Source organism: Chrysemys picta, chromosome 12 (assembly GCF_011386835.1).
Source record: "Chrysemys picta bellii isolate R12L10 chromosome 12, ASM1138683v2, whole genome shotgun sequence".
Taxonomy (NCBI): domain Eukaryota; kingdom Metazoa; phylum Chordata; order Testudines; family Emydidae; genus Chrysemys; species Chrysemys picta.
In genome coordinates, this window is record NC_088802.1 from 51,646,772 (window position 1) to 51,672,216 (window position 25,445).

Here is a 25,445-nt window from a genome sequence, read left to right on the forward strand (position 1 = left end):
CCTTGGGGCTCGTGCCCAGCCCGGATCCGGGGCCCTGTGCCCAGCCTGGCCAGGCCCGTGCATGGCCCTTGGGGCTCGTACCCAGCCCGGATCCAGGGCCCTGTGCCCAGCCCGGCCCAGCCCGTGCCTGGCCCTTGGGGCTCGTACCCAGCCCGGATCCAGGGCCCTGTGCCCAGCCCGTGCATGGCCCTTGGGGCTCGTACCCAGCCCGGATCCGGGGCCCCGTGCCCAGCCCGGCCAGGCCCGTGCATGGCCCTTGGGGCCCTGTACCCAGCCCGTACTGGGCCCTCGTGCCCCGCCCGGCCCCAGCCCGCGCCGCCCACCACGTCCCCTTCCCGTGGAGCGGGCGGGCGGTAGCACCCCGGGGGAGGCTGGAGCACGAGGCGGGGCGGGGCGCTCCTTAAAGGAGAGGAGGAGGCTGGGCAAGGCAGACCCCTGAGGGCGGGGCGGGTTGCGGAGCCTTTTCAAAGGGAGCAGAGCGGGGAGGACAGAACCGGGCGCCGTGGTCCCTTTAAGCGGGAGGCGAGGAATGTGTCGGCGGCTCCTTTCAGACGCTGACGGAGCGGCGCGTCCCCTTTAAGGTTACCGGGGTGACGGCTCGCAGTGAGAGCGAGGCGCATTGACGTCAGGTTGGCAGGCGATTGGCTGAGGTCGCTGGTTTCCGGTGGGATCCGCCGCCGCCGAGATCAGCGCCGAGGCCGGAGTCCGGGTCGGGGGCACGGGGCTGAGAGAGGCCGAGGGAGCCGCCCGGACCCCGCGGTGAGTCCGGGCCCCCGGGTCCCGCCTCGCCCCGGGAGGCTTCTGGGCGGGAGCTGAGGCGGGAGCAGGCCCCGGGGAGAGGCCGCTGGCCCCACGGGGGAGCACGTCCGGAGCGGCGGGAGGCCTGGGGCCGTGGGCGAGGAGGCGGGACACGGGCGGGGATGCCGCGCGGGGCGGGGGCGTGGAAGGCCCGGACGGGGGGGGACGGGGCGCCTGGGGCCGAGGAAGCCCCCGGGGGAGGGCAGGGCACTGATGGGGGAGGGGAGGAGAAGGGGGGCGCTGGTGGCGGGGCGGTCTAGGGGGTGGGGGGGAGGGGAGAACACGGGTGGGAGGTATGACGGGGGGGGAGGGCGAGGAAGGCCTGGAGTGGGGGAGGGCACTGGTGGTGGTGGGGCACCCAGGAGGTGGGGGAGGAGGGCAGTACACTGGTGGTGGGGGGGGCCAGGAGGGGGGCACTGGGCAGGGCCTTGTTTGGGGGGGGGGGAAGACCTGCGGGAGGACGGGGCTGGGAGCAGTATAGTGGAGGTATGGTGTTATGGCCTTGTCTGGGAGCATGAGAATTGGGGGAGGTTTGCTATGTGTGTTTTGCGTGGGGTGGGGGAATCTTCACCCCCTGCGTGCACGTGGAGAAAGAGGAGGTTTAACTTTATTGACCCGCACCCCTGAATGTGAATCCTGCCTTATCTGATCCCTGGGAGAGGATCCCTGCCTTCTGCAAGGAATCAGACTTGGCAGGGTTACCTTTTCCACCTGAATTGCAGGGACCCCAAGTTGGGGTAATTTGAAAGGAGGTTCCTTTATGTGCCGCACCGAACCCAGCCAATAAACCACAGAGCTGCCAAAGTTTTCTTTCACTGGAAGTGAGAAGGTATTATGGGAAAATGTTTAGCTTTTCAGGGTTTACATTGGATGCTTCAATAAAACGTTAAAAATCCATCACCTTTCTGAAAAGGATTTTTGCAAAGATTTTCAATGAGACACTTCAAATTTTACTTTTTTAAATCTTTCTCCTTCAGACTGTTGCTGCTTATAAATCCAAAACTAATCTCCGAATGAGGGAATCTCCCTCACAAATGGATGAGGCTAATATTTCAGCTGCTGTTTGGGGGGATTCCCTCACCCCATGTGAGGAGCTTATTTTGTGGTTTGAATATATTCTGGTTGTTCTTCACATCAGGGTTCCATGTAGAGGCTTCAATTTTGGCACTGGAGATTGAACTAAAAATTAGAGATGGGATCAAGGTCCAAAATTTGGATCAGGATTTGTAACTCCCTGAAGTATGGGGTTGTTTAGGTTCTCATAGTAAAGTCATTGCAATTGTGTATGGTAGCTTTTTTAAATAAGTTTTATTGTTACAAAATGTAGAAAGTTCAAGGAAAAAATAGGGCTGGCTTGCTTGCTGTGTACTCTATTGGCATTGTTTTTTCACAGTAGTCTCTTTCAGCCACTAGCGACTCATGCTTGCTGTCTATCAGCATCATGATGCTTTTTCCATAGACTCTAATTTGCGGGCTGTCATGGAGCCACAAAGTTACTCTTGGACATTTAATTAGGCTACTTATTGACCTTCAGCATGCAAGTTGTCAAAACAAAAGGGGTAACTGTAGAACTTTCAGGCAGCCTTTCCTCAGTGTAAACCACATGTGTGTGTTGCATAAACACTACAATGTAGCTGCTTCTCTACTTACTTTTGTTGAGATACGTGACAAGAATGCAACCTGTTTGAAGTGTTCTATTCCAAATTTCAGAGTAGCAGCCGTGTTAGTCTGTATCCGCAAAAAGAAGAACAGGAGTACTTGTGGCACCTTAGAGACTAACAAATTTATTAGAGCATAAGCTTTCGTGGACTATGCATCCGAAGAAGTGGGCTGTAGTCCACGAAAGCTTATGCTCTAATAAATTTGTTAGTCTCTAAGGTGCCACAAGTACTCCTGTTCTTCCTATTCCAAATTAACTTTAGTCCTCCTATAATCTCTAGTAGCACATTTCAAATGTAGTTAATGTTATATTGACTATATTGCTGTGTTTGTCAATCTCGTGCCTCAATGGAAAAGCGTGTGTAATAGGACTGTAGCACTTGGATTTTTGCAGTGACTGTTCAGATATTAAACGTGCAACTTATTTTTTGTCTAAATTTTTTTTTCCCTCCCAAAAGCAGATATTGGGATCAGCACACTTCATTATAAATTCTCTACATATCCACAGCTGTCCCTATCTGTGCCCCAGGTAACTTTCTTTACATGTGTTTTTATGTAACCTTTGAAAATGCCTTTTTATACATATTTTTACTTTAGCCTTTTCTCTGTTAACCTTTTTAGAGCAACTTGCATAAACAAAAATTGGATAAAGTAACACTTATGGAAATTTTTACACACTGGAAGTTATGCTACTAATAAATCCTATTAAGATCTGGCATTGTATGTAATGTTTTGAAATCGAATAGTTCTAATTACTGTGAGCATACTTCAGAATTAAGTGTTTTAGACTAAATGTCACCCCATTTTAGTTACTTTGAAGTAAAGAGCATCTCCATTGGGCAAACATCTGTATTTCCATGGCTTCTATTAGCTGTTAATGGCTACAATTACCAGGGAGCTGACTTTTGCTGTTATCTTAAGTGTCACCATACTTCAAATATTTTTAAAACTCTGTGGTGTGAGAGGGACTTCACTGGGGCAGGAAATCTGGGTTATAATTGACAGCCTATGCCCACATGAGTCCATGTCTTTCAGAATGCTCAGGGGGCCAGGGTTGCTGAGTTTCGTTCAGCGGGGGTGGGGAGTGCGGGGGGGGGGAGGGGAACCTCTGCTCCTGTTGGGCCTGTGGGAATTTCTGTGGAGCAACCCAAGGTTCCCACTTCCTCCTAGATGCCAAGTACATCACCTCTCTGCATTGCTGGGCCAGAGCACAGACTTGGGAATTGAACATTTATTTTAATTAGTAGCCCTGCAGGTAAGTTAGGGTTTTCTTAAAGCAAGATCACTGCAACAAAAGTTAATATGAAGCATAGCTAGGCAGCATGTCAGCTGGATCATCCTAGTTCTCCATGTAGTTCATATAACTTTTTTTTTTCTTAAACAGCAGCAATGGCCGCCTCTAGCAGTAACACCAGCGAGGAGGAGCGTAGCCTCCGAGAATGCGAACTCTATGTCCAAAAACACAACATCCAGCAGCTTCTGAAGGACTGCATTGTACAGCTATGTACAGTCCGACCCGAGAGACCCATGGGATTCCTCAGGGAATATTTTGAAAGATTGGAGAAGGTAAAAATAAGTCTGTGGTGCCGGGGAGGAGAATGCATTTATTTACAGTCTCTCTCATAGTTACTTAAAATAAAGACTGAGATTCAGATTTGACCAATATTTTTTTATTAGTAGTTTAAGTTTGAAACTGAAGCAAGGTATTTGTTTGGAAAAGAAAATGTCTTTTCTATAGCTAAATGCCAGTTGCTCACTAGTGAAAAGCATCCCTATAGCAACCAAAAGTATGCCCATATGATTGGGGGGTGGGGGGGGAGAAACTAGTAAGGAAACCGATTCAAGTTGGCTACTGGAAATAAAATCTGTCAGTTTGGTACTGGGGTCAATAGTGGGACATATGGCGTGATTTATGATGACCTAAATGATTAAATTTATTTTTATGTACAGCCCTGAAGTATTTTAGTGACGGGCATTCAGCTTTTATATTGAGGCTAATTAATTTTCTATAGTGAGTTGTGGATATAATATTGATGAGGGGGGGAAAATAGTAATCCTAGCCAGACTTGTTCATTGAGAACTAACATTTGGTGACTTTCCTCTTGTACTTCAACTGAGACTTGTACCCATATTTCAGATAGGTAAACTTGTCTTTGCTTTCTGTCCTGAACTCAGTGTTTCTGTTAAATGGCTGGTACATTCTGTCCCAGAGGTGAGCTAAATGATTCTTGCACACACCTTGTGTGAAGTACTCTGGGCTCCTTGTGCATGGAAAACACTGTGTAAATATGATCCTCACATTCCAGTGTCCGCTTTTGAAACTAAGACTAGCCCCATTGAGTAATTCATTACCTATTTCTTCTATCTGAACATCTTTACAGTAGCATTTTTATGTAAGGTGTGATTAAGGGCAGAACTTGGTGTAACTGATCTTTTCTACCAGCATATTTATATCTAGTACTTTTCTGTTGCCGGTTACTATCTGATATTCTGCATCTGCAAACCAATAGTCTTTGGTAAGTACTGCGGTGGCTATTGCTGTCACTTCACGTTATGTTCAGTTGCAGGCACTCTTCTCACTATTTGGATTCTGTAAATCCATATGTATGTTTTTCTCCTTATTCTAATTCATTTTTCCTAATAGTTTTTCCCCTCTGTACTTCAGTCTGTCGAATAGCATAGATCAAGCAGCATACAAACTGTGGCATCTGCCTTATGATTCCATCATGCAGACCACTGGTTAGTTATTGGATCCATCAGTGAATGCTGCAGATTTTAATACAAACTCTACTATTGGGCACAATATCTGAAGAAAAACATCCCTTGTTTTGTGGCCAAGAACTGGGATAAACTTGTGTCAAACTTCCGACATTTTTAACCTGAATGCGTAGTTGTATCTTCAAGAATGGTCTCCATAAAATGCCTTTAGCAAACTACCCAACTCCTGTAAAGTTCACTGATTGTCAGTGTGGGGTTTGTTACTCTAATCCCAAATAAATCCCAAATTCTGCATTTCAACACTTTTTAGTGTAACTATTTTGAATATTGCAAAATAATTACCTTTTATTGCATTTAGTTCACAGTATATAGCTAGAATAACTACTGGGACGTAAAAGGGGAAAAGACAAATGTTTCTGTGTAGTAGGCTAACATGCAGCGAATGCAATATTTAACCTGATAAAAGAAGTTCAAATTCCTTTTTAGTAAGACAACAGGTCCTGCTAGCTCTGTACTTAAGTGAATGTATTCGTCCATGTTGAAATAACTCAAGGTTTTTTGTTTCAAATGTAATAAGCTGTATTCACTTTGAGTCCAAACCTGTAAGAAGGTTGAAAATAATAGTAGTTCAATATTTACATTTTCCCCTAAATGGATTTTTGTAAATTTCAGTAAAGGTCCTTTAATACTATCAAAGATAAATCACCATATATAATGTTAACTGATTCTAGTGCAATCACTGTATTTTATTTATTTATTTATCTCTCTCATCTCAAATGAAAGCATGATATGAACTTAAACACTTTGCTTGTCTTGAAGTCCATTTTTATATGCAGACTTGTATTTAAAAAACAAAAAAAGTACTCTAACGAGTTTCATCCATTGGGCCCACGGATTCTAAATTTGGCCTTAGTCTAACCAGGTGTCATAACGCCTAAATAGCTATCAAATAACAGATCAGCAAAGATTTAGTCTAGCACAGGATGTCCTCTGACATCTGTGGCTGAAGAGCACAAGTGCTAAGCACGATTATTAATCACCTTCAACTTCTGGGTGAATGAAGAGATTTGTGAAGGAATGTGGCCTTTGGATCTTAAGTTCTATTTTGTCAGAGATGCATCTTGACCTATCTGTTGATATACCCCCGTAACCCTGTTAAATGGGGGAAGATAGAGGCTGCTGTGGCAATATGGACAAAAAACATACTAGTAAGAAACATTACTTTAAAAATTGAGGCTAAATATATAGCTGAAATAAAGATCACTGTTCAGCTCTTCCTTTCTGTAGTTCTATATTTCTGATTACCTCTTCCACATGATGTATCTCTAACCATGATTCATTAGTTTACATCTTAAAAAATTAGCTTCCATCTGTTTGAAAAAATCCGTGTCAAATTTATATATATATAAATGGACGCAGGAATTTAAAAATAAATTTTATATATATATATATATATACACAATTTATTTTTAAATTCCTGCGTCCATCTTATCTATAGGAATTCAAGCCTTTCTTCCTCCTACAAACGTAATTTGGTGAAGAATGCTTCCATATGAACCAAACTACTACACTTTAAATAAAATGTCCATGTAGTTGGTCTATGTGTGGCAGACTAAGACCTTTTATGTGTGTGTTCTACTCTGCAAACATGTGACTTACTTAACACCAGTGAAGAATAATAAGTTACTAGCTACACAGTGCTGTGTCTGGCCTCATACTCTGGCTTATGAGCTGTAGAAGCTTTGTGTAGATAATGCAAAGGTCACTACTACAGTCCATTAGGTAATTGTTAAAAAATGGGCATAACTGTCCATGGGGATAAGTACACTTTAAAAAAAATACTGTCAATATATAACTGTGTAATACAAAAACAATTTTAATTGTCCTGTTCCCCTGTGCTGTGCCATGCTCACACTCTCCCATGCTTAGGGATTACAGGGCACTCGACACAGTGAGTGACTTATGTACAAAACACGGGCACAATGAGGTTATTTCCCTTAAATTCACCTTGCTGTTGTGGATTTAGAGGAGATCTTTAACATTCCTTGTTTAGCATTAAGCCATCAAATGCTAACTTTTTTCCCAGATGTCTAGAGTGGCATGCTGATTTGCTGGCATCCATTAGAAGTACAAATTGCACAGAAGCAACGGAGACTACTGAGTCACTTAATGAGGTTTGGGTTCAGAAGTAGTTAAAATATCTAACTATGCAGTCCAATAGTTCTGAAACTGAAAGAGTACTTCCTATAATGGCTGATTTTAAAAACGTTAGTTTTGTTCCTAGATAGAACTCTACCTTCAGAATACTGTGTGTGTATATATAATAATAAAATTTTTATAATGTACACTCATTATACAGACTTGTATTACAATTTCTAGATATTGGTCATGTAACAATTTTTTTTATTAACTGTTAAATGTTCTTTGCTTGACTGTCCACAGTAAAATGCTCTAAATTGACTCCACACCATCAGTTCACACAAAAAATGATGGCATTAAACAGTTAAGACCCCAGTCCTGGAAGCTGTCAGAGCAGCTTGCAAGATCAGGGTCCAAGTCAGCAAATGACGCCTTAATACAGGCTTAATGCATAAGTTGCCTTCACTGATAAAATTGTCTTCCTTTTTTTTGAGGAATGTGACATCCCAGTAATTATATGGTTATTCTCTTGCCAGTCCCCATGCAAAATGTTTCTGTCCAATATCTAGCTGCAATATATAGCCTTTATAAACTGAGGAGGAAAAGTGGAGTTTTTATGACCTATTGTTATCACAAATTGTGATTAGATTGTAAACTCTCTGGGGCAAGGACTGCCATTTACTAAGTTTGTACAGGGCCTAGTACAGTGGCTTTCTGCTCTACAGTAACACCTAAACGTCTCAACTGATATAAATGACTTAACACCTGAAACTATAAAAGGGATGCTAATTAAAATACTACTTCTGTCTGGTATAACATCTTTGATCACTGAAAGAGAGTAATTTAGCAAGATACATTTCTACCTCTTCAGTTTTATTTAGTAAATTTGAAAGCATTTAGTGTATAGTTAGTTTCACTGTGTCCCCTGTATCATAAGTCAGTTACCCTATTGTTTGATTGGACCTTTCACATGGGAGAGAAATCATATTTTTAAAAAAGAGAATATGAATGTTGAATGACAAGATTTGGAAGGGTAATTTGTACTTTCAGTACTCCTAACTTTTAAATTTACTGGACTTCAAGTTGTGTTCCTCCTGATATGTCTATAGTATTGGAACAAACAGAGTGGACCTTGTGTCACAGATAAATAGATACAATTTAAACACAACTTTCTATGTATATTCTGAGTATGTGTATGAGTATCCTTGGAAGTGGGCTGTGGAAATTGAGTGAATGTTTGCAGATGTTGTCATTATATATGCCATATAAAGGATGCTGTCAAATACTGTAGTTTTAAACCCAACCCTTATGTCATTGAACTATTTTTAACAAAACCTGAGTGTAATGGACTCTTCCCTAAAAATAGAAAGAAATAAGTTTAAATATCCCCCAGCTTTTTGAAACATCACACATTATTTCATTCACTTCCTGCTTCTCATGGAGGAAACTGACTAAGCAGACCAGTGGAGTTTCTTTGGCCAGCAAAGAAGCATAAAATGTAAAGTCGCTGTAATGTTTATCTGATTTTTCTTTCCAAAGCACTCTGGTTATACATAGCATTTAAGTGTCATTGCATGTATATCCGGAGTGGAGGATGGCAGCCAAGCAGAACTCTGCCCGGCGGTACATGGGAGGGGAGAGTTCGGTCAAGGACGTTGGATCAGAGCCTGCAATTAAAAGTGCCCTGGGATCCAGGCACAGCAGATGGTTCCTCAGTTTTTAAGGTCTTATCCCAAAGTCCTATACCAAAATGCTTGGAAAACTTAGCTGAAGCTGTCATGATTTTAAATAGTTTGGTACCACTTTTGGTTCTAGCAATATCAAATCTGCTACTTAATTCATTGTCTACACTGCAGCTAGCAGTGTGATTATTGCAGCACCGGTGTTGGCTTGAGCCAGCCTCGTGAGTGGAGATCCAGGGCATCAGGCAGGCGTGGACTCTCTCAGCTAGCCTGAGCCACTGCCAGTGTGGCAATGTCCACACTGCTATTTTGGGTGCGCTAGCTTGAGCTGAGCTAGTGGAAGTCTGTCTACCTGCACTAGGAATAGCACCTCCTACTTGCAGTGTAGACATACCCTGAGTCAACTCCTTCAGTGCATATATGTTATACTTAAAATACTACACAGGATCTTTTCAGGGAGGATAAGGCAAAGCGTCACATTTATTGGTAATACATGTATCAATCAACACTGTATCTTACGCATATGATATATATTGCGCACACACACTCCGTCTTGTTGTTACCAACTAGTTGCTCCCCTTGACTTCACTGGCCAGGTGAGTTAGATGGGGGAGAGGTGGAGCTGGGCTTCTGTTGATCCGGATCAATGCTCTGATGTTGACAAGACGAGACCCGGGATCCTCTACAAGACACTTCACATTTATAGCAGCTGCCCTCTCATGCAAATCTATACCAGATGCAAAATCTGTGTCAGTTGGTCATCCTTGGCGCTTCCTTCTGGGTGTTGTCTTAAGGCTGCCACATTTATTTTCAAAGAGGGTGTTTTCAAAAGAAGGTGCTCCCTTCTAACTCCCAGGACCCTCAATATGTCTGATCTTCTTTAATGAGACCACTTGACAAGTTCTATTGTTCTTGGATCTGGCTTCCATCCTCTCTCCCACTGTTGCAGCTGTCTGGAGGTGCTTGTCTTCCATGCCTTGCTCATTCACACCTCATTCATTCAACAGGGCAATTGATTAAAAGGAGGGAGATCTTATTCTACTCCTAGCGAAAAGACATTTTTCTTCTACCTTAACTATCCTTGGGGACTATAACATTATACCAAGGCTCAATAGAAAGTTTATATACAAGGATTTGATGCAGAGTTCCTATATCAAAGGACTTGATACAATTTTGTATGAAAATAGAGGTGTTATATGGAAAGACTTAATACAAGGTTATATGAAGAGGCATAATACAAAGTCATATGAAAATGATAGTTATGCGAAGATGCTTAATGCAGAGATTTATCTACATATAGAGGAACCAGTAGTCTGGGTGACTGACTAGCTAGATTTAACTTTATTTCAGTTCTAATAGTCTGGTGAATCTCTCACTCATTCAACTTGACAAGTGATCAGTATGGAAAATATATAACTCTTTTATAAAAGCTAACAAATCTGTTGCTTGGAATGTAAACCAATGGCTGGATTTATGAACACTAACATCCACCCAATAACTCATTTATGTTTCTGTTAAAATAACCTAAGGTTATTAAATACCAACTTGGTCAATGACTTGACCTTGTTTTCTAGCTGCTTCTGTAACATGGTTTTCTGGGTAACTGCTCTTCTGTCTTCGAAAGCAAAAAAAAAAAAAAAAAAAAAAAAACTCCAGGGAAAAACTACTGGGCTCACTTGTTGAATACACCCTATGCAAGCAGCAGCACTTAAAAAGCCGAGTTCCTCCATTGTGTGTTGGTTACGTCATAAGAATGGGGTGAAAGTGCCAGTTTATTTTAATAAGGGAAATAGATTTTGAATGACTCTTGTCTGTTAGGCTGCTGTGTTTTAAAGCAGCAGTACTGTTATAGAAGTATCTTCCCATCTGCCGTAGTATGAGATTAATAGTAGAGAGGAATCTCTTATGTTGGCAGACTGAACTGGAATATGATATGTAACTACATTTTTACTCTTGGATTATGTGACACGGAAACATCTCCTTCCTGTTTAGGAGGAAGCAAAACAGTTGTTGATTCAACAGAAATCTGGGTCACGCTCAGACTCGCGTGAGGATGAAATCTCTCCTCCTCCACCTATGAACCCTGTGGTGAAGGGCCGAAGAAGACGTGGGGCCATCAGTGCAGAAGTCTACACAGAAGAGGATGCTGCATCATATGTTAGAAAGGTGACCTACACTTTAACCATTCCCAAACCCATGCAAATCTCAGCTTTGGTCATATCTAGGTCTCACTGTTATCCAGGGGCCATATTGCTGTCCTCTGTGAAAAGCCCTGTTTGTTGCCCCAGTGACGTTACATAAATGCATACCAAACCACTGCAGCTTTGTGCATGATTTCTGGATAGTAACCAGCTGGTGTGGCCTTGCTAACCCACATGGTAGGGCTACAAAGCAGTCATGCCGAGCCATGCATGTTGTTTACTCTGGGTTGTAGCCTGTGATGCATGGTAACAAGGCTTTGGTTTCACTTGAGCCATTCCTACTTCTGGACAAACTACATCCTGGTTCCGCTGTCTCACTCCATAAAATCTGGCTATGTTTCCTCTTGTTTCTGGCAGAATTTCAGTACAGTGCACCATTCTGGTGGAGCAGATTTCTTCCATCTTTTATGGGTATATTACTACTTGTTTTGAGCAAACCCAGGTCAAAACAGATCCTTGGTGTCTGGGAGAAATTGCAAACTTCAGCATGGAATTATATAGTTAACCTTAAGAGATCACGTATGCTATTCTCTTTATACTGACTCAAACAGATCTTAAAAAAAAATTGACAAGCTTTTCCTCTTCTTTCTACAGCACTTGAAAGGAAAAATGAGGCCATACAAAATGTTGGCTAATGTTTTATTGCAGTAATTGGATTCATTTAGTTGGCCAACTAAGTGCAAAGATTTTTTTTTTCTTCAACATTTGTAATCAGAGTTGCTTTGGTTTTGATTATGCTCTAGGTTATTCCTAAAGATTACAAGACAATGGCTGCTTTGGCAAAAGCAATTGAGAAGAATGTGCTGTTTGCCCATCTTGATGATAACGAAAGAAGGTAGGAGCTAATCTCTTAATTTGGCTCTGCTTTGCGATCAGTATGATTTCGCTGTCGCTTTTTTAAAGCTTTTAGTGTTTTAAAAACAAACATTCTAAACAAATCACAACATGCGAAACTGAACAGCTTTATGGGATCAGTCAGTCCAGCCACATCAACAACTGGAGAGATCCTGAAGAATCTCTCTCAAATGTCAGTACTAACACCTGTGCATAGAACAGGCAACCAAACTAATGATAACTTTGAAAAATCTCTTCCAGTGACATCTTTGATGCTATGTTCCCAGTCACCTACATTGCAGGCGAGACTGTGATCCAGCAAGGTAAGTGACAATGCTTGCATTGATAACTAAACAATTTGTAGGTTGTGAGAAGATTCTGGATCTATGGGTTTGTTGTTCTGCTCTTACGGCTGTAAGAACGCTTCTTGGTAGACCTTGCTTGCTTTTTACGTGAACCACAACTTACGTTGGAGGTGGGGGTGGGGAGGGGGGAAAGGAGAGTGGAGCCACTGCAGGTAGTCCCGGTCTGTATCAGCAGCTTAAACTCTTCTGATGGTTCTAGAGTATACTGGGTGAATTTACTGGGGAGAGGTAATGCTGCTGCTCTCTTTCACAACAGCAGGTGTCCCTTTCACAGGTAGGGTGAGGAAATGTGCCTGTGGTGACACATTTTTCCAGAATAAAATGGGCAATGCACATTTTTTTTAGCCCTATTGAGGCATCTTCTGGCAGGCCTGGTACTGAGGGTTAATGTATAAACCCCCAAAGTGCCTTTTTAATATTCCTCTGCCATTTTTATAAAACACGAATCACTTTACAGTTTTGTTTTTTTAACTGAATTTTGTATCTTTTTTTTTTATTTTTTTATTTTCTTTAGGTGATGAAGGAGATAACTTCTACGTTGTCGATCAAGGAGAAATGGATGTAAGCTTTAATAATGGCTGAGATTTTAATTGTATTAACTGCAAATGTATCTATCCCTTGCAGAAATACTGGTAACATCTTGAGGCCATTCTTTGTGTGGAAATGAGAACTTATTTTTTCTCTGGCCGAACTGTTCTGTTATCCGTTCTTTCGGGATATTCCTTTAGAACAGGATCCTTCTCAAGAAAGCTTATTTTGTCTGTTACTCTTTGCTCCTTTTGAGCAGCTCTGTGGATGTGACTGCCCAACTGCGCAGAATATGGTCATCCTATATTGTGTGACTCCAAATGAACAGTTTGAATGCTGACAAAATGTTTCATGCTATATGAGCACAGAAACAAAGGGAGAGGGAGTATTACCGGGGTAATCAATGATTTATTTATTTATTGTCAAGATCCATCTTTCTTGGTCAAGGTATAGTCAAGGTCCAGACTCCAGAGACAAAAATAACAATAATGCTGATAATAAGTAAATAGGCTTTTGCAGTCCATTCAAAAGCATCTGGCCCACCTACTGACTACCTCTGGAGTATACTCATGTAGTTGAGGCACAGGACTAGTAAAGACAGACCTGGGTTTTATCCAATTTTTGCCATAACCTCTTGTGATCTTTTCTCTGTTTCCCAAGCTGTAAAATTGAGTTAATACTTCACAGGTCTATCAAGTTCTGAGACTTAAGTTCACAAATCCTTGGATGAAAAATGGAACATACCTACGAAGAAGTATTGGGATAGTACATACAAAGACAGTCCTTTCCCCCCAAAGTCTTTGAAATCTCAGTACAACCTGGAAATGGTGCCAAATTCATGATTAAATCTCCGGTCTTTCAGGAGTGATCTAAACTAGAATATTTCCCTGTGTAATATAGTCTAAAAATATAGCACAGAATAAGAGGAAATTTTAAAGTATCTTTGTGGCCAGTTGTTTGCCCTTGTTGACCAATATGTATTTCCTTTCAGGTATACGTGAACAACGAGTGGGCAACCAACGTTGGTGAAGGTGGCAGCTTTGGAGAACTTGCCCTGATTTATGGAACACCCAGAGCAGCAACTGTCAAAGCAAAAACAAATGTGAAATTGTGGGGTATTGACAGAGACAGCTATAGAAGAATCCTTATGGCAAGTTTTTTTTTTTTTTTTTTTTTCTTGTTTTGAATGTATGGTTGTGCAGTTAATTCAAGGTAGCATATTTACTAAACAGAAATGTCTTTTTGTGACCTTGAGTGATCATTCCAGTTACTCCTGGTCACTAGGCCCTCTGTCTGCGTTGGACTGCAGAGGGACTCGTATCTTGGATAAAAAGAAACTTCAGACTCTCTTAGGGCTGGTCTACACTGGGGGGGGGATCGATCCAAGATACGCAACTTCAGCTACGCGAATAGCGAAGCTGAAGTCGAAGTATCTTGGATCGAATTACCTGGGGTCCAGATGGCGCGGGATCGATGGCCGCAGCTCCCCCATTGACTGCGCTACCACCGCTCGCTCTGGTGGAGTTCCGGATTCAACGGTGAGCGCGTTCGGGGATCGATATATCGCGTCTTAACGAGATGCGATATATCGATCCCAGATAAATCGATTGCTACCCACCGATACGGCGGGTAGTGAAGACGTACCCTTAGGTCATGACTAGTAACCATGCTGTCATTCACACAGTTTTTGTGTACGTCTGGCAAGAAGAGGAGGGAAAGATTTTGAGTGTCTTGTTAGACCAAGACAAATCTTAAATTACAAATGCAGTGTTTTAAATATCAGCACAGATACCATAATAATCATTCTGCTATAACAGTGTGATTGCTCTTGTTGGACTTCAATTCTCCTGCTCTGTCTTAGCCTGCCACTTTGCTGGTCTGTGTTTAAATAGTCCTAAGCGACTACAGTCAACCACGTATAATAGTTATACGGCCTAGAATAAACATGAGGCTGATCCCGCAATCCTTACTCCTGCCAGTAGTCCTTAAACGCCAGCATTATTACTCCCATGAGTAAAGGTTGCCGTATTGGCCTATAAATTATGTAAAACATTGATCATAATGGATATGGGCAAATCTATAACGCTTTTCAAAGTTCATTACAAGTAGAATGCCTTTTTTTTTTTTTTTTAAGTATTTAGGGACAGTATATTGTGCAAGCCTTTGCCTGAGTGCCTTCTGAGAGGTGCTGAGCACTCGGCTCTCACCGAAGTCAGAGATTTGAAGGCACTGACACTTAGCAAATTTTGGTCCCTTAAAACAGAATATACACCTCTACCCCAATATAACGCTGTGCTCAGGAGCCAAAAAAAATCTTACCGTGTTATAGGTGAAACCGCGTTATATCGAACTTGATTTGATCCGCTGGAGCGCGCAGCCCTGCGCGCCCTCCCACCCCCGGCGTGCTGCTTTACCGCGTTGTATCTCAATTCCTGTTCTGTTGGGTCGCGTTATATCTGGGGGTACGTCTTCACTTACCGGAGGGTCCGGCGGCAGGCAATCTATGTTCTGGGATCGATTTATCGCGTCTGGTTAAGACGCGATAAATCGATCCCGGATCGATCCTGGAAGTGCTCGCCATCGACGCCGGTACTCCAGCTCGCCGAGAGGAGTACACGGCATCGACGGGGCAGCCTTCCTGCCGTGTCTGGACCCGCGGTAAGTTCGGACTAAGGTACTTCGAATTCAGCTACGTTATTAACGTAGCTGAATTTGCGTACCTTAGTCCGAAGTGGGGGCTTAGTGGGGACCAGGCCTGGGTAGAGGTGTATTAAGTCTTGTTGAATTGTGGCCTTTTTTGTGGCTTATCTTTAACTTTAAAACTACTACAAAATATGAGTAGAAAATAAAAGCTTATCTTGGTGTTTGTCTGGATTTTTTTTTTACAGGGCAGTACATTGAGAAAGAGAAAGATGTATGAAGAATTCCTTAGTAAAGTATCTATATTGGGTGAGTGAGAAGGTTTCACTTTAAACTTTGATGTTATGGCGGATTGTAATGAGGTGGATACCCAGTTACCCATCTTTAGTGGTAATCTGTTAAAACCAGTTCCGTGTGTGCTGCTTTTTTTGCATAATCCTAAGGCAATGTCTACACTACACTTATGTCGGTGTAACTTATATTGCTCAGGGGTGTAAATAAGCCACTCCCGTCCCCCAAGCTACATAAATTTCACCAGGCTAAGTGCCGGTGTGGACAGTGTTATGTCAGCGGAAGAACTTCTCTTGCCTACAAAACTGCTGCTGTTGTTGGAGTGGATTATTTAGGTCGAGAGGAGAGTTCTCTCCCATTGTCTTACAACAGCTTTCTAGTATAGCTGCTCTAAGTTCTCTAGTGTAGCCGTAGCCTAAGATCATTATTATTAAGGTCTTGATTTTTACAAATGGGTATTACCAGAGAGAGAGTAATGTTTTGAGCATGGGAACAGATACTGCATGATGCATATTAAAAGACTTGGACTGTTGACTTTGTTTAGAATCTCTGGACAAGTGGGAGCGTCTCACTGTAGCTGATGCCTTGGAACCGGTACAATTTGAGGATGGACAGAAAATTGTGGTGCAGGGAGAACCAGGAGATGAGTTCTTTATTATCTTAGAGGTGAGTGAATGTTACTTCTGCTTAGTATGTTGAGTTACACACAACGAAACACCGGGTTCTAGGAATTTATTTTATTCTCCTTGTGTCTGTAAAATTCTGAGAATGATGTGACTAAAACTTACACTTTTGGGTGCCCAGGCAAGGTGAATGTAAACTTGCTTTGCTGTTTTTACAAATAGCACTTCCAAGAGAGTGAGGTAGCTGGTCTAGCCCGTAAATCAACCCACTCAAGTACCTGTTGGCCAAGTGAATTGGAAACCCACCAAAAGAGGATGTCTAGGGTGTAAAACTGTTCTGGTCCTATACCCGAAAGTAGCTGTAGGTGTTCGGGTAGGTGCTATAGTGCGTCTCTAGATAAGCAAGCATCTCCAGAAACTGCCTTGCTAGTTTCATAATAGATGAACCACAATATTTCTAATCACCTATTTTTTTAAGTTGTCTTGATAATCCATAGTATCACCCTCCCAGACCTGCACTATTTTCCTAATTTTTTTGAATACAGAAGAATAGAACAGGAGATGGCTAGTAATGTTTGTTATTGGTTCCATTATCTCTTGAGTGTTTCCTGCTAATCAAATTATAAGATGCCTGTAAAATAACAAAGAAGTCAGTAGGAATTCTAAGATGCATGTAAGTACCATCCTAAGGGGATTTAAAGGAGAGACCCAGAGGACCTTTGTTTTAATATGAATGGATAGTGAAATATACGTGAAGTGTGTAATGGGGCTTTTAATGGATAAGACACTTCCTGTATGACACACTGCAATGAAGCTGAGTTCTTGTGGAAGTTAAGATGTTTCAAATGATATTGGCAAACTCCTTTTACTAATAACTGATTTATTAAAGGGCACAGCTGCAGTATTACAGCGGAGGTCGGAGAATGAAGAATTTGTTGAAGTGGGAAGACTGGCGCCTTCTGATTATTTTGGTAAGTTACATTGCTGCAGGTGTAACTGGCTGCACTGTTGTCATTGTGTGTCTCCATAGCTGTGTGATATCTCTTACTGTGGGTTAAGAGGGTGGTAGTAGCAGGATGGGTTTGGTTATTTGTCAATTGTTTGAGAATATCTTTTTTGATTAACTAGACTGTGATAATCCTTTGAGTACCATGTAAATGACTAAAAGCTCAGAAGCCCCTGTATTGTGGAAAGGTGGTACCATCTCCTTTAGTTCCAAGGTCTCAACCATCTTCCATTATGAAGACCTCTTTAGCCTCTGTATTTTTAGCTTAAAAATTGATACATTGATAGCAAAGGAAAATATTTAGTTGGGTAGAATATAACATATATTGATTTGTGGAAAACGATGTAAATTGATCAGCTTCAAATGAAGTCTTTCATGTACATACACATTTTCTTCAGAAGGGCTTTAATGTTTATATGTTGCATCTGTTAAGGTTGTGACGAAATATACATTTCTTTATATTTTAAGACTATATTTTGAGGGTAATGTAAAATTGGATGTTCTTAACTGTAAATTACTTTGCTTTTTGAAGGGACACTAACTTGATTGTGGGGTTTTTTGTTTTGTTTTTTTAATATGTTGACTGACTCTTTTTTTTGGGTCCAGCCCTCTTTAAATAGTGTAAATAGTTTTGAGTTGTGTCCGTGTTTGCTTTATTTTTAACTCGTCTGCTGAAGTTTAAAGAAATATCTTGGAATGGCTTCAGAGCAATGCCAAAAGTGCACAGGCCTGCACAAAAGGGAGGGAGAGAAGAAGCCTACCTATGGCCTATTCAGTTTTTCAGCTTTGCTAGTACTTTAATTAGCATTTAGCCTCTTGGAGAGCCTGAAGAACATGCAGAGGAGTAGTAATTGCAGGGTCCTCAGGCAGATGCATGAAACTGGAAGTGCAACTTACTATCAAAAAACCATTGGGGTTGAGTATATGCAGAGTAATCCGGGGGAAAATGTCTATTTCCTCAAAATCGTCACGGTAGTATTTGTAGGGGTTACTGTTGCTACATATAGGTACAGAATATTCGGATGGAAATAGAACTGCCAAGTTGAACATGTCTCTGTTCTAGGTATTTAGGGTCTGTAATAGGTAATTGTGGTGGTACTTAACAACTGTAACAGGTTTTTGAGACACAGCCTTTTGACTTTCTATTTTTTCTTAAATGGGAAGCTAGAGGTTTCCCGATACGGGATCTCCATTACCCCACTGCCAAAGCATATCTAAACTAAGGGAACTGTTCTCTCTCAAATTAGTAGTTATAGATTTCAGAGCTGTTTGTATTCAAATGGTGCTTTGTTCGTTTTTACGTTAAAAAGATGTCCTTTGATACCAGGTTCTACAATCTTTATGTATTGATAAGGTAAATAAACAGTCATTTCTACATATTAATAACTATGCAGGTGCATTACTGCAAACGGTTACTTTTTTGTTAACCACTCATTCACTAGAAAAATGACTCGGACCTCCTATGAATAGTGAAACCGGTACAAAAAGACAGTGCAGCAAACTGTCCTGAACACCCCAGAATATCCCCCATTTTTTTTGAATACAAGTCTACTTTCATAGACACTATTCTTGAAGCAGCTGACTTGACAATCCCTTGAATGGTTTCTAAACTGATTTCATTTTTAATACAACTCTATTCACGGATCTTTCTGATCAGTGCTAAAAACCCAACGTTTTCTTCTCTGCACTCTTGTAGCCGTTTTAAATAGTGTGGTAGCTACAGTTCTTTTAACCGTGTTCTCCCTTTCTGTCGTCCCAGGTGAAATAGCTCTATTGATGAACCGTCCTCGTGCTGCCACAGTCGTTGCTCGTGGCCCGTTGAAATGTGTAAAGCTTGACCGACCCCGATTTGAGCGTGTCCTGGGTCCATGCTCAGATATTCTCAAACGAAACATCCAGCAGTACAACAGCTTTGTATCCCTGTCTGTCTGAAATTTTGCTCCCTCTCAGATACATGCTTCACGAATGCAGACTGCTTTATTCCCTTGTGCAGAGCCACACGGCCACTGGCATTTGCAGCTTCCTGTCTGTTTAAAGAAAAATTGCTTTATCAAAGCATCGTTTTTATTTTAGAGCATTAGTTCTGTGCTCGCTCTAGCCCGTTAAATAGACAGAGGTCTATGGAGACTTTTGCTGTTACTGCTTCTCTCTATGCAATGTCTAGTGTCCGAGTTGGGCCATTGCTGCCTTGCTTGTTGGTGACGAGATATCCTGGCACCCAGCCAATTGCCATAGAGTAAGGATGTAACAGTGGAAAATATTTTTTTTACAGATACTTTCCAAATTGTTCATATTTTTAGCCTGTGGTCCTAATCTACTGTATTTCTTTTCAAAAGAGAACTGCCCTTTTAATTGAGCTTCTGTAGATTTAAATTTTCTGGGTACTGTAATCCTCAGTTCAATCCTGAGGCATCGGCTGCTAGTACAGCCACAGTTGGAAGCTAGCAGTCGCTCTGTACCCTTGTCTACTGGTTCAGGATTGCTTGGTTATGTTCTGTCAGGTTTCACGTAAAAGCTTTTAAGGTTTATAGTTCTGGTCAACTGCTGCCGATATTACTTAGTTCCCTGACTCTCACTGCAACTGATCTTTGCCTGTCTTGTTGTCAGCTGTGGATTCACCCCTCTAGATCATACCTGTTCATAACCATAGCAAAACTTTGGGTTAAACACTTCAGTCACTTGTCCTTAGACTGGCACAAGAATTGTACAACGACCCAGCTAGTGCCAAATAGAGGTTTGTGCTCCGGATGCAGTGCAGGAATTGGAAGCGTCCATTGTTTTGCCCTGTAACTTTTGCTTGCTACTTATTTCACAGTTGACTCTGTCCTTCAAAAGATTCTTTGCTCAGTTAACTCCTTGGTACCCAGGAAACTAATTTTGTCTGTTCACAACCAGCATCAGATGCAGGGTGGAGCACCTAGCCCAATGAGATGAATAGGGATGCTGGGGAGAATGTGAGGCAGAAAAAGTGAATGTTCTGGTTATTTCTGCTACTCTATTGTTTTAAGTATATATATATTTTTAAACCAACCAGAAGTTATTTTACCTTTTTAGTTTTCATTTTAAAGTTAGTCTGAACACACATACTGCGTCTTCTGTTTCCTGCCCAGCTTTTCAGATTCACGTGAGAAAATATTTTACATATTTTTGGAACCTGTTGCTGAGTCTTAAATGTATTTCAGTATTTACCAGCTTTGTGTTGTATTATTCTGTGCATACCAATATTACCCAACAGATTTGACTGAATTCCACAGTTCAATAATGTAGGCAACTTAAGGCTTCCTTTAAACTGTAATTTATATAAACTAGAGTAGGGTTGTATTTGGGAGTGACAGCAAGCATTTTTGTATTCATTATGCAACTGTTTCTAATGATGGATCCCTTCTTTTTTCCTTTCTGAGGTAATTGGACATGGTAGACTAGTTTCCAGGCTGGTAGACATTTTAAAAATGTCTGCTCATCAGACATAAATACAAAGGTGAGGGTATCAGGTCTTTGCAGTTTTAGGGATATATCAGAGTCCACAAACTCCCTGTGATTGGATTAATTGTAAAATGCTTACATTGTGTGAACTATTTGTTTTTCAGAAGATCTTTGAGTGGAGGATTCCTATCAGTGCTCTACAGGAGTAAACAAAACTAGTTTTCTAAAACTGTTTTCTTCAGTTTTCGGACTAACTAGGTTTTTTCTTCATATATTTTAGTTACTTTGAAGCTTGATTTGATCCTTGTTGAAGCACCAAAAAAACAAAACAAAACCACCTATGTAAACTAGTTAGAACGCCACAAAAAATGCACATTTTTTTATATAAGGCTTTCTAATAAGTTTCACTATTGCATCTTTTTAGCTTGCTGTTTACTCCCTTTTGTAGTTTTACCTACAAGATTAAGATAAACCAGCTAAGTCTGAGTTAAATATTAATCACAGTTATAGCTTTACCTTTGTGTGCAATTTAAATATGTTTGAAACCACAATTTTGGCATAGTTTGCCTTAGCTAACATTCAGGGCTTTAGAAGTAATCTCTTGCTAGGTCACCTTTAGCAAATTTATGAAGTCTACTGCCCTAGAGAGCTATAGTCAACCAGAGGACCATTTTTGTATTGTTATCTGACTATATAAGTCTGATGTACTGTATGTGCTAATATATTATTATTCCTTTTGTTATAGATTGTCCTAATGGCAGGTAAAGCAATAAAAATGATTTAAATTCTTAAATGCAATCTGTCTTTTTTTTCCCCCCTTGTATCTTATTTTGCTGTGGTGTTCAGGGATGAATTGTTAATCGGTTGTAGGAAGCTAAGTAGCTTAATACATTAGCTTTTTACCTCTGCAGACTTGAGTTCAAATCACAGCTTCTCACAAATGAGAATTCCCTTCACAGCAGTTACCTTGTGGTCTGTTTATATAGCTAGCAAAGCTGTTCCTCTTGGACACATAACATCTTGACTTTTTTGGAGCCCTGACCATTCTCAGTTGTCTGACTCCCATCTGTTCACAGGTATTTGGTGCACACAACATCTAATAGAATAAATGCTTGTAAAATCCGCATCTTGTGCCTCTTCTCCTTTCCCCTAATCTAGCTACTACTGACCTCGCTTTACCCCATTCACGATAGCAAACTGTTGACCTGGTCTCCATTATTGGAGCTCATAAACTTCTCTAAATTGTCCACTGTCGTCTCAGACGTGACCCGAGTAGAAACTTTGACTAGATGTGCATGTCTTGCTGGGCACGTGAAAAGAAATAAGAGAGGTGGGTGTGATTCTTAACTCACTCCTGCTTTACACATCAGCAGGAGTAACACCATTGACTGCTGGAGACTCACTACGGGTGAGAGGAAAATCTGGTCTGATGTGTTCAGCATCTGGGATCGGTGGAGGTGGCTTCTGGGTAATCAGCCAGGGGTGTTCCTGTCTATTTTCCCTGGTGAAATCAGCAGCTGATTGGAAGCCTCGGAGCACATTTTAAGAGCAAGGGATCAGCCCTAATTCCTCCTGATACATTTGCACTAAAATCACCAGTAGAGGGAGATCTGACTTTGGGAACATCAAGACCTGCATTGAAATAACTACACTACATTGCAAGCTAAATCTCTCAAGTCCATTTATTTTAACCCATTCTCTGCTCTACTAGAATCAATGTAAAGGAGAGTGGGGAACCCCCACGAGTATGCAGAGCTCTTTTGAGCACTGATTGAAAATAGAGAACTAGTTAACTGCTTTATACAGAGAGTTGCTTTGGTAGAAAAGTGGAAACACTTGATGGAATTAAGACTCAAGCCAGGCACCTATTCTTTGGTTTCTTATCTTTATTACATTAAAATATTGGAGGAATCTTTAATAAAAGACAAAACAAATCAAATTTCCTCAAACAGAAAAACAACTGGGGATCGGTCTTGCTAACCCAGAGTAGGGAAGCAAAGATTTACCACTAGCTAATTGCCAGAGAATCATTGAGAGGATGTTAGCTTTGCCAAAACACTACTCTGATTACTCCAAAGGATAATTGCAGTCTGCTGAGGACCTGTTATAGTATGTTGACATATAGCCAATTTCAAAATAATTCTGGAGTTAGGTAAATTTAAAGTACAAGTCCCTTGGGGAGGGTAGGCAGGATGGGGACAGACTTGATAAGCTAGAGTTGAGGTTAATCTTCATTTTGCACCCATTATCACTACTGAAAACTCACTGGCTTAAAATGGCAAACTTCAGCTAGCAACAAAACTATAATGTTGAGGCAGCTTGCTGAAAGCTGGTTAAGAACTCTAGTTGAAATCCATGTGTCTTGTTTGTAAAGGTTTAATGCATCAAATGCAATCTGAGTCAAATTCTCAGCTGACAGGTGTCAAACGTTCTATCAAGCACACCACAGAATACAGTGGTGGTGATAATTTGGCACAAATTGTTGGAAAATAACTGTCAAGTTCTCAACTGCTTTCATTAGGCTACTAAAAAAGCTCGGCTCTCTCATTCTGAACACTTAAAAAATGGAACCAGTTGGTAAAGGTTCAATTAGCAAACTATTTTTAAGCCTCCTAGGGAGGCAAGGGGAAGAGGACAGCTTATCTCAGGCCTTTTGAGGAGCTGGCATGTTTTGTTTTGGTCTCCAGTTCCTACGATACTTTTTGATTCTCTCTAGCACCTCTGCAGAGTTCAATCGGTTGCTAGCTTCCACTGTGTTCTGATGGACTGCCTTACAACTGCTTAAATAAATGTTGGTTTTTAACACTGTTATTCTGTGCCTACGTTAACCTGAGAGAGAGCCCCTTGCTTAGCAGCCCAGTTCTCGGCTGAGTGGATTTAACAGTGCTGCATCTTCGTCAAGCTCTTTATCTTTTGCAGAACTGCACTGTAGCGGCCTAAATAATATGAATGCTAATTGGCCTGTCCTTTACAACCCAGAGCATGATTTCTCTTCCTCCCCACCCCCATAACGCCAGCTGAAAAACTCAAATCTTTGGCTCTGTGAAGTGGGCCTTGTGACACGCAACTCACCTGGAGCTGCTTGTCATTTTACCCAAGGCTGATGGAGGTGCTTCTGATTGCATGAATAGTAGACAGGTGGTGCCGAGCTGGCCCTATGTGCCTTCTTGACTTTCAAGTGACAGATGCTGCCCTAGCATTCTACAGGAAATGACGTGATGAAGGCCACTTTGACTCAAAGGCATGAACTCTCTCACAGAACCTGGCCCTCCTAAGCACATTTTCCTTTCAGCATTGCTTTATTCCAGCTTCATTCTTGGATCCAGTTTTGGGGCATCTCAAGGACAGGACGCAGCTCCTGGGCAGGTACAGCGAGCCAATGCCCAGACTCTTACCAGCGGCATGCCCTGCAGCTACAGGGCAGATGAGTCTGGGCTGCTCCACTGAAGGACAGCAGCTCATGGAATGAGTGTAGTGGTCAGGCCCTGGCCTGCAAATGTACTTGGCAAAAGTTTACCCCATGCACTGAAGCTTTAGTGGGGCAATCACCATAAAAGCCCAGTAAGAATCTGAGCCCTTCCAAAGAGCCTCCCCTCTCAATCCAACAGGCTGGTGTAGGTGAAAATTATCAGCAATTAAAGTTCACCTGCTGGCTCCCAGGGGCTCTTCCCTGCCCCCAAAAGAATTTAAGGCTCTAGCTGGTTGGTGTCACTCTGTCAAAAAAGGGCACTTCCACCTGCTTGGTGTCATTGGCCACAACCTTGTCTTCTCCATGTGCATCTATGCATTTCCCCACGGTCTTCAGGATGAGCCACAACCGTCTGTCCAAAGCTAAGAGGTGAGGTTCAGTGAGGACAGGTGCAAGGTGATCCAGCAGGAGGGATTCCCTCATGACATCACTGAGCCGGTACTCCGGCAGGGCCAGGAGCTGCAGGTGTAATAACGTTGTCCTCTTTATTCTGGGAAAACAAGGACTCAGGTCAGACTCTTACACCGACTCGTTGTATCCTCCCAGCAGTAAGATGCTGTGTCAGCCCAGCAATTTGCTAGTGGACGATGGCTAGAATGGGTTTCATAAATTTTTTTTTTGTCAAAGTATTTTTGACAAAGTGGTGTTTTAGATGGAAATGGACAGAGTTGCAGAACACTCAGGGCATGTCTACACTTGCCTCCAGTGGGGGTCGATTTATCACATCTAGTGAAGACACGATAAATCAAGCGGTCTCCTGTTGATTCGGGGAAGCATAGGTGGAGTCAACGGGGGAGTGTCAGCATTCGACCTACCGCAGTGAAGACCCTGCGGTAAGTAGATCTAAGTATGTCAACTTCAGCTACATTATTCACCTAGCTGAAGTTGTGTAACTTAGACTGATTCTCCCCCTCCCAAGGGTAGACCAGGCCTCAGTTCCTTTAAAATATTGCAGTATGTAATGTAACAGAAGTGTAGCAATGATACGTGTTTGCGTGGCTATATGAGATTTGAGCCAAGAACCTCTAGGCACTTTACCAACCAGGAGAAGCCCTGCAAGGTAGCCAAG

General features: G+C 41.8%; 2 protein-coding genes across 11 annotated transcripts in view; one reads left to right on the forward strand and one right to left on the reverse strand.

Moving 5' to 3' along the window:
- Positions 1 to 364: 364 nt before the first annotated feature.
- Positions 365 to 21,700, forward strand: PRKAR1A (protein kinase cAMP-dependent type I regulatory subunit alpha). 8 transcript variants are annotated; one of them, XM_065563675.1, is made up of 13 exons: positions 365 to 759; positions 1,521 to 1,627; positions 2,919 to 2,986; positions 3,842 to 4,023; positions 10,989 to 11,162; positions 11,941 to 12,032; positions 12,293 to 12,354; positions 12,911 to 12,957; positions 13,916 to 14,074; positions 15,813 to 15,873; positions 16,400 to 16,521; positions 17,368 to 17,449; positions 19,244 to 21,700. In XM_065563675.1, the coding sequence occupies exons 4-13, from the start codon at positions 3,847 to 3,849 to the stop codon at positions 19,414 to 19,416; spliced, it is 1,149 nt and encodes a 382-aa protein (XP_065419747.1). In that variant the 5' UTR covers positions 365 to 759; positions 1,521 to 1,627; positions 2,919 to 2,986; positions 3,842 to 3,846; the 3' UTR covers positions 19,417 to 21,700. The 8 variants fall into 8 exon arrangements, with proteins under 8 accessions (XP_065419747.1, XP_065419745.1, XP_065419749.1 ...); XM_065563676.1 differs by having other exon boundaries at positions 608 to 759; positions 2,916 to 2,986; XM_065563680.1 differs by having other exon boundaries at positions 608 to 759; positions 2,916 to 2,986; positions 3,845 to 4,023.
- The window catches only part of FAM20A (FAM20A golgi associated secretory pathway pseudokinase), a 55,427-nt gene continuing 49,224 nt past the window's right edge, over positions 19,243 to 25,445 (reverse strand). For all 3 annotated transcript variants that reach the window (XM_065563672.1, XM_065563671.1, XM_024104627.3), the window contains exon 11: positions 19,243 to 24,866. In XM_065563672.1, coding sequence (XP_065419744.1) covers positions 24,602 to 24,866 — 265 coding nt within the window. In that variant the 3' untranslated portion in view covers positions 19,243 to 24,601. The remainder of the gene's footprint in view (positions 24,867 to 25,445) is intronic.